This window comes from Scyliorhinus canicula, chromosome 25 (genome assembly GCF_902713615.1).
Source record: "Scyliorhinus canicula chromosome 25, sScyCan1.1, whole genome shotgun sequence".
NCBI classification, from domain to species: Eukaryota; Metazoa; Chordata; class Chondrichthyes; order Carcharhiniformes; family Scyliorhinidae; genus Scyliorhinus; species Scyliorhinus canicula.
In genome coordinates, this window is record NC_052170.1 from 1,379,033 (window position 1) to 1,392,243 (window position 13,211).

General features: G+C 52.1%; 1 protein-coding gene across 2 annotated transcripts in view; it reads left to right on the forward strand.

Annotated features, from left to right (window-relative positions):
• Positions 1–13,211, forward strand: part of LOC119957195 (cAMP-specific 3',5'-cyclic phosphodiesterase 4B-like) — a 597,446-nt gene that overhangs the window by 542,398 nt on the left and 41,837 nt on the right. For both annotated transcript variants that reach the window (XM_038785008.1, XM_038785007.1), the window contains one exon: positions 5,494–5,587. In XM_038785008.1, coding sequence (XP_038640936.1) covers positions 5,494–5,587 — 94 coding nt within the window. The remainder of the gene's footprint in view (positions 1–5,493; positions 5,588–13,211) is intronic.

Here is a 13,211-nt window from a genome sequence, read left to right on the forward strand (position 1 = left end):
TGTAAGTTATGTCTGGGGCGCCTTCTGATTCGGCTTTCCTCTGTGTGGTTACGGGATTCATGGGTGCGGTTATGATCTGAGCTGTGGGGGGTTGGGGTGCCTGTCGTTTCTGCTGAGCTGTGGGCGCACATGTTCCCTGAACATACCGCTGCGCTGTCTCGCTTAATTCCTGCCAATCTGGGGCGTTTTCCCCATCTAACTGAGCTCCAAAGGTGCTTTGGAAGCCGTTCTGCACCGAAAGCAGAGATTGCAATTCTGCAATCTGTTTCCTGCATTTCGCGTGGTCAACTGTGCTTTGTCTTTGTTCGGTCGTTGCAGCGTGGAGTGCTCTCAAAGCTGCTTTGAGATCGGAGCATTGCCTCTGCAATGCCTCCACCTGCTTCTCCGATTCCTGTCTTATCAGAACGGCACGTTGCACGTCCTGATAGGCTTTCTCATACTGGGTCTGGGAACTGTTCAGATGAGCTAGACAAGACTGGTGAGCCCTCTTGGCATCATCCACCTCTCTACCCTTCTCTGCCAACTTCCCTTTTAATTCCAGGTTTTCTTTCTCGATGTCCCTGACATCGACCTTACTCATTCGGTTCCTTTCCTCTAAATCTGCCCGGAGCGTCCTGATAACCTCCTCTGCGCCTCGCAACTGTGCCAAACAGGACACAATCGCCATCGGCTTGCGTGCTTTTCCTAAACTCTTTTTGTGTATCTGAGAGAGGTTCTCCCACCAAGTATGACCTATACTTCCGGGACCTGTCTCCTCATTTGCACAAAACTCTTTCCAAAGGGGCCATCCCTTTCCCTGCAGATATTTGCGGAGTTCCAGCTCCCACGTGGGACACTGGCCTACTCTGCTACTGCTGCTGGTCGCTGCGACCGCAAACTTTGCTGGATCCATCAGACGTTCCATTGCCTGCATGGCCATTTCCTCTGACTCTCTTTTTATAATTTGGAACAGGGGGTTGCTGGGGTGGTGTTTCGTAAAAAGGGTACGGCTTACGCTATTTTCCGATTACAAAACTACCGAAAGTTTGTCGCAACAAAAAGCTTTCAGTTTTACCTTACAGCCCTGTTAGTACGCATGCACTAAACACACTTCCGAATTTCGCTTATTATTTTGAACACCTTGAATACTTGTGATCTCTTTATTTCTCTGCAATTTGGAGTTCTAATTCAAATTTCAGGGTCCTGGACACTGTGGTGTTTCCACTTACAACAGGGTCCCGGCGGATGTCGCCACTAAATGTTGCACGTTTTACTATGGGCGTAAAACGCGTTTATTGGAGTGTATTAACACGCCTCCGAGTTCGACGTGTGCTTAACACTGCTAGGCTCTGTTCTATGTAATTATTTAAGCTCTGGAGTCGCCAGCTGCCGTATAGGCAACGTCACAAGTATTCCAAGGTCAAATTCAAAGTAATAAAGACGATACACCGATTAGTCAAGTTCAAACGATCAATATTTATTATACAGTTAATAATAAATACTCATGCACACACTAAGAGACTAAGCTACAACTAAACATAAGCAAACAGAATACTTATCTAACAGGAACAGGCAAGGTCAGAGAACGAGGCCTTCGTCCTGGTTTTGTCTGCAGCCTTCAGCAAGCGTTCTGGCACTTGGGAGTCTAGTGGGCTTGGATCGCGTAGCGAGCGTTGAACTTACGGTTTCGGCGGCTGGTGCTCAACGGCTGGAGTCAGGATACCAGGTGTCAGTCGGGGCCGGAGCACAGGTTTAACAGACCGGACAACACGAGGTCCCTATCTTTTATAGGGGTTCCGTTGTCCTTCCCTCTTCTCGGGCGGGCTCTACCTATTGGATCAATTTCTTATCGATACTGGATTAATTCCCCAATGCGAGGGGGTCTCCGTGATGGAGGGGGCGTTTCTTATGTCCTTTTGTTCGGAGGTTTCTGGTGCCTCGATGTCTGGGTCTTGATTGGAATGTGTCCATTCAGAACCAAATGTATCTATTGTGTGGGTGTTCAAGTCTGATGGCCTCATTAGCATGTAAAGCGTTTTGCCATTTGCACCTAGCTAAGGTCTCTTCACCTGAGCCCAAACTGGTTTCTGCTGCTGCAGAATGCAAACTGCTCTTTGCAGACTGCTGTTCTGGCTGAACTGTCTGTTTCCCAGCAGCCTTCCATTTTAGTTTGGCTCAGTGTCCATTTTGCGTGGCCAGCATGGCTACACATGTTCACTATTTTACAGGGGTTGGTACAAATGCTTTAGATGTTGGCTTCTGAAATGTAAATGAATAAATAGCCTTAGCTTGGTGTGAGGCACTGAAGATTAATCAAGTTGCTGGACTCGATAACATTTAAAGTTGAATGCTGTAGAAAATCAGTTAGATACTGTGCAAACCAATAAATTAGCTGATTAATAGCTTTTTGCTGCATTTTGGACTAGTTCAAATTGATTGGAGAAAAAGCTTGCTGGATGAATGCTTGCACACATTTGCCAAGACCCATTCTTAGTATCTAGATTTAAAAACTTATAACATAGACCATTACAGCGCAGTACAGGCCCTTCGGCCCTTAATATTGCACCGACCTGTGAAACCACTCTAAAGCCCATCTACACTATTCCCTTATCGTCATTATGTCTATCCAATGACCATTTAAATGTCCTTAGTGTTGGCGAATCCACTACTGTTGAAGGCAGGGCATTCCACACCCTTACTACTCTCTGAGTAAAGAACCTACCTCTGACATCTGTCCTATATCTATCTCCCCTCAATTTAAAGCCATGCCCCCTTGTGCTAGACATCACCATCCGAGGAAAAAGGCTCTCACTGTCCACCCTATCTAATCCTCTGATCATCTTGTATGCCTCAATTAAGTCACCTCTGAACCTTCTTCTCTCTAACTAAAACAACCTCAAGTCCCTCAGCCTTTCCTCATAAGATCTTCCCTCCATACCAGGCAACATCCTGGTAAATCTCCTCTTCACCGTTTCCAATGCTTTCACATCCTTCCTATAATGTGGCGACCAGAATTGCACGCAATACTCCAAATGCGGCCACACCAGAGTTTTGTACAGTTGCAACATGACCTCATGGCTCCGAAACTCAATTCCTCTACCAATAAAAGCTAACACACCGTACGCCTTCTTAACAACCCAGTCAACCTGGGTGGCAACTTTCAGGGATTATTGTACATGGACACCAAGATCTCTCTGCTCATCCACACTACCAAGAATCTTACCATTAGCCCAGTACTCTGTATTCTTGTTATTCCTTCCAGGAACTTAGGAACTTGTTCTGCCATTGTTAAATTAAGGAGATTTGTATCTTAACTCTATTTACCTAGTTTTATTCCATTTTTCCTGAGCAAAACTGGAGTCAGTGAGAAAAACTCTCCGCTGGTTGGAGTCATACCCGGCACAAAGGAAGATGGTTGTGGTGGTTGGAGGTCAATCATCTCAGCTCCAGGACATCACTGCAGGAGTTCCTCAGGGTAGTGTCCTCGGCCCAATTATCTTCAGCTGCTTCATCAATGACCTCCCTTCCATCAGAAAGTCAGAAGCTATGGTTAGCACTGCTGCCTCACGGTGCCGAGGACCCAGGTTCTATCCCAGCCCTGGGTTACTGTCCATGTGGACATTCTCCCCGTGTCTGTGTGGGTCTCACCCCCACAACCCAAAGATGTGCTGGGTAGGTTGATTGGCCAGGCTAAGTTGCCCCTTAATTAGAAAAAGTTTAAAATATAAAATAAAAAGTAAAGTCAGAAGCTTGCTGATAATTGCACGATGTTCAACACCATTCGCGACTCCTCAGATAATGAAGCAGTCCATGTCCAAATGCAGCAAGACCTGGACAATATCCAGGCTTAGGCTGTGTTGGAACCAACAATTCTACGGACACGTGCTTGTAGGATTAGAATAGCGGTTTTAATATACTCACAACAGAGCCAGCCTGTTAGCCGGTGAACTGGCCGGCTGACCCTGTGGCACTGATCTTTATACAGCAGCTCCCGGGGGGAGGAGTCCTGGGCGGAGCCAAGGGAGAAGCCCAGTAGTACAACTCGTGAGCATTCCCAGAGCTACTCCCCCTGGTGGTCAGGTAGTGCAACTGCACTTACAATATAGACACATATATATACAGATTATAATCCCGTGTGAATCACATTCACCACAGGCTGACAAGTGGCAATTTACACAAGTGCCAGGCAATGACCATCTCCTACAAGAGAGGATCTAAGCATCTCCCCTTGACATTCAATGGCATTACCACCGCTGAATCCCCCACAATCAACAGCCTGGGGGTTACCATTGATCAGACACTGAACTGAACCCAGCCACATTAATACTGTGGCTACCAGGGCAGGTCAGAGGCTAGGAATCCTACGGCGAGTAACTCACCACCTGACTCCCCAAAGCCTGTCCACCATCTACAAGGCACAAGTCAGGAGTGTAATGCAATATTCTCCACTTGCCTGGATGAGCGCAGCTCCAACAACACTCACCATCCAGGACAAAGCAGCCCTGCTTGATTGCTCCCCTTCCACAAACATTCACTCCCTCCAGCACCGATGCACAGTGGCAGCCGTGTGTCCCATCTACAAGATGCATTGAAGTAGCTCATCAAGGCTCCTTAGACAGCACCTTCCAAACCCACGACCTCCACCATCTAGAAGGACAAGGGCAGCAGATACCCGGGAACCCCACCACCTGGAGGTTCCCCTCCAAGTCACTCACCACCCTGACTGGGAAATATATCGGCCGTTCCTTCACTGTCGCTGGGGCAAAAATAAAATTTTAAAATGAAGTCAGAAGCTCGCTAACAGCACAGTGGGTGTACCTACGCCTCAGGGACTGCAGCGGTCCAAGAAGGCAGCTCACCACCACCTTCTGAAGGGCAATTAAATACAGGACTATAAATGCTGGCCTAACCAGCAATACCCACATGCTATGAAAGAGTAAAAATACACAACCCCATGAACCATGTGATTACACATATGCAGTGGTCATTTTGAATAGTTTGTTTAAATATGTTATATATTTGTCATAAAATGCATTGTTGCACTTTCATGGGAAATAATGATGTCTCCGGGTTGCTCCGTTTGTAATTGCCCAGTGGCCATTAAACCACACTTGGCCAATATCATGGTTGTGCGAATGAGCTGGTCTCTGCTGGAGAGTCACCAGTTACCACATTGTCTGCTGCTCATGGATCAGCGATGTTAAGTGCGTGAGGACAGAAGCGGATTGGGTCTCCAATGCTGACATGAGCTCTAAGAGTTGCCCACGTGATTGGTGCTTGATATCCTGCTCCTGGAACCCGGTTAATGATTGGTCAGTTATACCAAAATGGCCCTGCTTTGAGTAGAGGCCATAGTTTTAGTTAATGATAGACGCTGGGCAGCACTGGATAGGTTTATTAATTTGCCTGCATAACATTTGTGCTTTTTGATATTTTAACCATAGTGGTGGGGATTGAAAAGACTTTGAAGTGACCAGGTTTGTACTCACACCTCCATCTCTGTCTCTATAACAGTTCAAGAGGATGCTGAACAGAGAACTAACTCATCTCTCGGAAATGAGCCGCTCAGGGAACCAGGTCTCTGAGTATATCTCCAGCACCTTCCTCGGTAAGTGAGAGGATGCCCTGGGAAAAGACTCCACAGAGGTAGCATCCCAGGGAGAGAGAGTGAGAAATAGAGGGAAAGGAGAAGCAGAGGGAGAGGAGGGTGGGAAGAGAGATTCAGAGAGGGAATGGAGGAGAAGAGGGATGGTGTGAGTTAGAGATATATAAATATACAAGCGGTCATGTTACTTTGTCGGAGGCAGTTTTAAGTCTGCGCAAGGGAAACTGATCATTTGTATCTGTATATTGGTGTATTGGTATATGCGTGTGTGTGTATATGTGTCTGTATATTTGTATTAGTGTATTTGTCTGTGTCTGACTATTTATGTGAGTCTGTGTATTTGTATCTGTGTCTATTTGTGTGGGTGTGTGCATTTTTTTCTATTTCTCTGGGTGTGTGTGTTTGTGTCTGTGTCTAATTGTGTGAGTCTCTGTATGTTTGAGTCTCAGTTTTTGTGTGTGTGTGTGTGTGTCTGTCTATTTGTGTGTGTGTCTATGTATGTCGCTGTGTATTTGTGTGGGTGTGTGTGTATCAGGGGCTGGTTTAGCACACTGGGCTAAATCGCTGGCTTATAAAGTAGACCAAGCAGGCCAGCAGCACGGTTCAATTCCCGTACCAGCCTCCCCGGACAGGCGCCGGAATGTGGCGACTAGGGGCTTTTCACAGTAACTTCATTGAAGCCTGCTCGTGACAATAAGCAATTTTCATTTCATTTGTGTGTGTGTGTGTGCATTTGTGTGGGTGTATGTGTGTGGGTTTGTGTGTAAATGTGTGGGTTTGTGTGTATTTGTGTGGGGGTGTGTGTGTGGGCGAACGTGTGTCTGTGTGTGTGAGTATTTGCGTGTGAGTATTTGCGTGTGTCTATTTGTGTGTGTTTGTGTGGGGGTGTGTCTGGGTGTCTGTATACTTGTTGGGGTCAGTTAGCTCAGTTGTCTGGACGGCTGGTTTATGATACAGAGCAACATGGACAACGCAGCAACATGGGCAACGCAGCAACACGGACAACGCAGCAACACAGACAACGCAGCAACACGGGCAACGCAGCAACATCAGCAACACGGACAACGCAGCAACATCAGCAACACGGACAACGCAGCAACATGGGCAACGCAGCAACATGGGCAACGCAGCAACACGGACAACGCAGCAACACGGGCAACGCAGCAACACGGGCAACGCAGCAACACGGACAACGCAGCAACACGGACAACGCAGCAACACGGACAACGCAGCAACACGGGCAACGCAGCAACACGGACAACGCAGCAACACGGACAACGCAGCAACACGGACAACGCAGCAACACGGGCAACGCAGCAACACGGACAACGCAGCAACACGGACAACGCAGCAACACAGACAACGCAGCAACACGGGCAACGCAGCAACACGGGCAACGCAGCAACACGGACAACGCAGCAACACAGACAACGCAGCAACACGGGCAACGCAGCAACATCAGCAACACGGACAACGCAGCAACATGGGCAACGCAGCAACATGGGCAACGCAGCAACACGGACAACGCAGCAACACGGGCAACGCAGCAACACGGGCAACGCAGCAACACGGACAACGCAGCAACATGGGCAACGCAGCAACATCAGCAACACGGACAACGCAGCAACATGGGCAACGCAGCAACATGGGCAACGCAGCAACACGGACAACGCAGCAACACGGGCAACGCAGCAACACGGGCAACGCAGCAACACGGACAACGCAGCAACACGGGCAACGCAGCAACACGGACAACGCAGCAACACGGACAACGCAGCAACACGGACAACGCAGCAACACGGACAACGCAGCAACATGGGCAACGCAGCAACACGGACAACGCAGCAACACGGACAACGCAGCAACACGGACAACGTAGCAACACGGACAACGCAGCAACACGGACAACGCAGCAACACGGACAATGCAGCAACATGGGCAACGCAGCAACACGGACAACGCAGCAACACGGACAACGCAGCAACACAGACAACGTAGCAACACGGACAACGCAGCAACATGGGCAACGCAGCAACACGGACAACGCAGCAACATCAGCAACACGGACAACGCAGCAACATCAGCAACACGGGCAACGCAGCAACACGGACAACGTAGCAACACGGACAACGCAGCAACACGGGCAACGCAGCAACACGGGCAACGCAGCAACATGGGCAACACAGCAACACGGACAACGCAGCAACACGGACAACGCAGCAACACGGGCAACGCAGCAACACGGGCAACGCAGCAACATGGGCAACGCAGCAACACGGACAACGCAGCAACATGGGCAACGCAGCAACACGGACAACGCAGCAACATCAGCAACACGGACAACGCAGCAACACAGACAACGCAGCAACACGGACAACGCAGCAACACGGACAACGCAGCAACACGGACAACGCAGCAACACGGACAACGCAGCAACACGGGCAACGCAGCAACACAGGCAACGCAGCAACACGGACAACGCAGCAACATGGGCAACGTAGCAACACGGACAACGCAGCAACATGGGCAACGCAGCAACATCAGCAACACGGACAACGCAGCAACATCAGCAACACAGACAACGCAGCAACATGGGCAACGCAGCAACACGGACAACGCAGCAACACGGACAACGCAGCAACACGGACAACGCAGCAACACGGGCAACGTAGCAACATCAGCAACACGGGCAACGTAGCAACACGGACAACGCAGCAACACGGACAACGCAGCAACACGGACAACGCAGCAACATCAGCAACACGGACAACGCAGCAACATCAGCAACACGGACAACGCAGCAACATGGGCAACGCAGCAACATGAGCAACGCAGCAACATCAGCAACATGGACAACGCAGCAACACGGACAACGCAGCAACATCAGCAACACGGACAACGCAGCAACACGGACAACGCAGCAACACGGGCAACGCAGCAACATGGACAACGCAGCAACACGGACAACGCAGCAACATGGACAACGCAGCAACACGGACAACGCAGCAACACGGACAACGCAGCAACACGGGCAACGCAGCAACATCAGCAACACGGACAACGCAGCAACATCAGCAACATGGGCAACGCAGCAACATGGGCAACGCAGCAACACGGACAATGCAGCAACACGGACAACGCAGCAACATCAGCAACATGGGCAACGCAGCAACATGGGCAACGCAGCAACACGGACAACGCAGCAACACGGACAACGCAGCAACACGGGCAACGCAGCAACATCAGCAACACGGACAACGCAGCAACATGGGCAACGCAGCAACATGGGCAACGCAGCAACACGGACAACGCAGCAACACGGGCAACGCAGCAACACGGGCAACGCAGCAACACGGACAACGCAGCAACATGGGCAACGCAGCAACATGGGCAACGCAGCAACACGGACAACGCAGCAACACGGGCAACGCAGCAACATGGGCAACGCAGCAACATGGGCAACGCAGCAACACGGACAACGCAGCAACACGGGCAACGCAGCAACACGGACAACGCAGCAACATGGGCAACGCAGCAACACGGACAACGCAGCAACACGGACAACGCAGCAACACGGACAACGTAGCAACACGGACAACGCAGCAACATGGGCAACGTAGCAACACGGACAACGCAGCAACACGGACAACGCAGCAACATCAGCAACACGGACAACGCAGCAACATCAGCAACACGGACAACGCAGCAACATCAGCAACACGGACAACGCAGCAACATGGGCAACGCAGCAACACGGACAACGTAGCAACACGGACAACGCAGCAACACGGGCAACGCAGCAACATGGGCAACGCAGCAACATGGGCAACGCAGCAACACGGACAACGCAGCAACACGGGCAACGCAGCAACACGGGCAACGCAGCAACACGGACAACGCAGCAACATGGGCAACGCAGCAACACGGACAACGCAGCAACACGGACAACGCAGCAACACGGACAACGTAGCAACACGGACAACGCAGCAACATGGGCAACGTAGCAACACGGACAACGCAGCAACACGGACAACGTAGCAACACGGACAACGTAGCAACACGGACAACGCAGCAACACGGACAACGTAGCAACACGGACAACGTAGCAACACGGACAACGCAGCAACACGGACAACGCAGCAACATCAGCAACACGGACAACGCAGCAACATCAGCAACACGGACAACGCAGCAACATCAGCAACACGGACAACGCAGCAACATGGGCAACGCAGCAACACGGACAACGTAGCAACACGGACAACGCAGCAACACGGGCAACGCAGCAACACGGGCAACGCAGCAACATGGGCAACACAGCAACACGGACAACGCAGCAACACGGACAACGCAGCAACACGGACAACGCAGCAACACGGACAACGCAGCAACATGGGCAACGCAGCAACACGGACAACGCAGCAACACGGACAACGCAGCAACACGGACAACGTAGCAACACGGACAACGCAGCAACACGGACAACGCAGCAACACGGACAACGCAGCAACATGGGCAACGCAGCAACACGGACAACGCAGCAACACGGACAACGCAGCAACACGGACAACGTAGCAACACGGACAACGCAGCAACACGGACAACGCAGCAACACGGACAATGCAGCAACACGGGCAACGCAGCAACACGGACAACGCAGCAACACGGACAACGCAGCAACACAGACAACGCAGCAACACGGACAACGCAGCAACATGGGCAACGTAGCAACACGGACAACGCAGCAACACGGACAACGCAGCAACACGGACAACGCAGCAACATGGGCAACGCAGCAACACGGACAACGCAGCAACATCAGCAACACGGACAACGCAGCAACATCAGCAACACGGACAACGCAGCGACATGGGCAACGCAGCAACACGGACAACGTAGCAACACGGACAACGCAGCAACACGGGCAACGCAGCAACACGGGCAACGCAGCAACATGGGCAACACAGCAACACGGACAACGCAGCAACACGGACAACGCAGCAACACGGGCAACGCAGCAACACGGGCAACGCAGCAACACAGGCAACGCAGCAACACGGACAACGCAGCAACATGGGCAACGTAGCAACACGGACAACGCAGCAACATGGGCAACGCAGCAACATCAGCAACACGGACAACGCAGCAACATGGGCAACGCAGCAACACGGACAACGCAGCAACACGGACAACGCAGCAACACGGACAACGCAGCAACACGGGCAACGTAGCAACATCAGCAACACGGGCAACGTAGCAACACGGACAACGCAGCAACACGGACAACGCAGCAACACGGGCAACGCAGCAACATCAGCAACACGGACAACGCAGCAACATCAGCAACACGGACAACGCAGCAACATGGGCAACGCAGCAACATGAGCAACGCAGCAACATCAGCAACATGGACAACGCAGCAACACGGACAACGCAGCAACACGGACAACGCAGCAACACGGGCAACGCAGCAACATCAGCAACACGGACAACGCAGCAACATGGGCAACGCAGCAACATGGGCAACGCAGCAACACGGACAACGCAGCAACACGGGCAACGCAGCAACACGGGCAACGCAGCAACACGGACAACGCAGCAACATGGGCAACGCAGCAACACGGACAACGCAGCAACACGGACAACGCAGCAACACGGACAACGTAGCAACACGGACAACGCAGCAACATGGGCAACGTAGCAACACGGACAACGCAGCAACACGGACAACGCAGCAACATCAGCAACACGGACAACGCAGCAACATCAGCAACACGGACAACGCAGCAACATCAGCAACACGGACAACGCAGCAACATGGGCAACGCAGCAACACGGACAACGTAGCAACACGGACAACGCAGCAACACGGACAACGCAGCAACATCAGCAACACGGACAACGCAGCAACACGGGCAACGCAGCAACACGGGCAACGCAGCAACACAGGCAACGCAGCAACACGGACAACGCAGCAACATGGGCAACGTAGCAACACGGACAACGCAGCAACATGGGCAACGCAGCAACACTGACAACGCAGCAACATCAGCAACACGGACAACGCAGCAACATCAGCAACACAGACAACGCAGCAACATGGGCAACGCAGCAACACGGACAACGCAGCAACATGGGCAACGCAGCAACACGGACAACGCAGCAACACGGACAACGCAGCAACACGGACAACGCAGCAACACGGGCAACGTAGCAACACGGACAACGCAGCAACACGGACAACGCAGCAACACGGACAACGCAGCAACATCAGCAACACGGACAACGCAGCAACATCAGCAACACGGACAACGCAGCAACATCAGCAACACGGACAACGCAGCAACATCAGCAACACGGACAACGCAGCAACATGGGCAACGCAGCAACATGAGCAACGCAGCAACATCAGCAACATGGACAACGCAGCAACACGGACAACGCAGCAACACGGACAACGCAGCAACATGGGCAACGCAGCAACACGGACAACGCAGCAACATGGGCAACGCAGCAACACGGACAACGCAGCAACACGGACAACGCAGCAACACGGACAACGTAGCAACACGGGCAACGCAGCAACATGGGCAACACAGCAACACGGACAACGCAGCAACACGGACAACGCAGCAACACGGGCAACGCAGCAACACGGGCAACGCAGCAACACAGGCAACGCAGCAACACGGACAACGCAGCAACATGGGCAACGTAGCAACACGGACAACGCAGCAACATGGGCAACGCAGCAACACTGACAACGCAGCAACATCAGCAACACGGACAACGCAGCAACATCAGCAACACAGACAACGCAGCAACATGGGCAACGCAGCAACACGGACAACGCAGCAACACGGACAACGCAGCAACACGGACAACGCAGCAACACGGGCAACGTAGCAACACGGACAACGCAGCAACACGGACAACGCAGCAACACGGACAACGCAGCAACATCAGCAACACGGACAACGCAGCAACATCAGCAACACGGACAACGCAGCAACATGGGCAACGCAGCAACATGAGCAACGCAGCAACATCAGCAACATGGACAACGCAGCAACACGGACAACGCAGCAACACGGACAACGCAGCAACATGGGCAACGCAGCAACATCAGCAACACGGACAACGCAGCAACACGGTCAACGCAGCAACACGGACAACGCAGCAACATCAGCAACACGGACAACGCAGCAACACGGACAACGCAGCAACACGGACAACGCAGCAACACGGACAACGCAGCAACACGGACAACGTAGCAACACGGACAACGCAGCAACATCAGCAACACGGACAACGCAGCAACATCAGCAACACGGACAACGCAGCAACATGAGCAACGCAGCAACATCAGCAACATGGACAACGCAGCAACACGGACAACGCAGCAACATGGACAACGCAGCAACACGGACAACGCAGCAACATGGACAACGCAGCAACATGGACAACGCAGCAACACGGACAACGCAGCAACATCGACAAAGAATTCCATCAAAGATGCTAAAAGACAGTACCGGACCAAGCTCGAGTCCCAGGCTAGCCACACGGATCCCTGCCGTCTATGGCAAGGTCTGCAAGACATAACAGGCTACAAGATGAAGGCATGTAA